General features: G+C 43.2%; 1 protein-coding gene across 1 annotated transcript in view; it reads left to right on the forward strand.

Moving 5' to 3' along the window:
* The window catches only part of LOC119428634 (cyclin-Y-like protein 1), a 16,103-nt gene extending 15,441 nt beyond the window's left edge, over window positions 1–662 (forward strand). The window contains exon 11 of the mRNA XM_037696300.1: window positions 354–662. Within this exon, the coding sequence (XP_037552228.1) occupies window positions 354–470 (117 nt within the window). The 3' untranslated portion in view covers window positions 471–662. The remainder of the gene's footprint in view (window positions 1–353) is intronic.
* Window positions 663–994: the final 332 nt, after the last annotated feature.

Consider the following 994-nt stretch of genomic DNA (forward strand, 5'->3'; position numbering starts at 1 on the left):
CGCAATATATTTTTGGTCTAAAACTTGCAATAGGAATAAAAAAGCATCTGTTCATCTACATAAATTTCAAACAATATTATCGTTTATCACAATAATTTCTGAGACAGTTAATCGCCCAGCAAAATTTGTTATCATGACAGGCCTAGCCGCAACTGCTAGTTGGCAAATTGAGTCTCCAAAATGTCTTGCAAGGTTTGCAGGTTTCATAGTCGTGTCACTTGAACTTTGAACTTGTCTCAGTTTAGTTTCCATAAATTCAAGTCACTGGTCTCCCAACAGCTTCAGTCCAGTGAGACGCTACCTTTTAGTTTCTTGGTTGTAACGTTCTTTTGTGTGTGCTTCGTTGTTCCCAGGCCATCTCCAGGCTGTGTGAGGACAAGTACAAGGACCTGAGCAGGTCGGCCATGAGGAGGTCCGTCAGTGCCGACAACCTGACCGCTATCAGAAAATCCCAGGCTGTGCTGTCCTAACTTAAATCAGATGGGGACAGCGCCAAGAGACTTTTGATTTTTGAAGTAGATTAATATCTGTCACCGAATCAATGTCAACTTTAGTGGGTGAGACACGACCCAGAGCTACATGTACAACACTATAACCTGAGTCCAAGTCTATATGTGTTTTAAATTTTGAGGTAAAGCATGATCTTTTACTGATAAACGTCAGAGGAAACGGCATCAAAATGCTTCCAGAAGCCGCACAAGTTCTTGCTGTTTTCTTCTAGTCTTCTCTGTTTATTTTTTAACATGTGTCAGTGTGTCGGAGGGAGCGATGCTCGGCCTCGTCTCCCTTCTTTCCATCGGTGCAGACGCGACGGACTGTTTCGAGCTACCCTGTGGTGTAGCTCTGCACACGGACAACCAGAAGACGACGTTCTGCTTACTGTGTAGGCTCCTATAGCTGTGAACTGTTGAAGACTTTATTTAAATCGAATAAACTTCACTCTGTTTCACGTTGATTGTGCCCCGGCAGAAAAACTGTGTTTTTAGAAGTCACG

Source organism: Nematolebias whitei, chromosome 23 (assembly GCF_014905685.2).
Source record: "Nematolebias whitei isolate Nwh7 chromosome 23, NemWhi1, whole genome shotgun sequence".
Taxonomy (NCBI): Eukaryota; Metazoa; Chordata; class Actinopteri; order Cyprinodontiformes; family Rivulidae; genus Nematolebias; species Nematolebias whitei.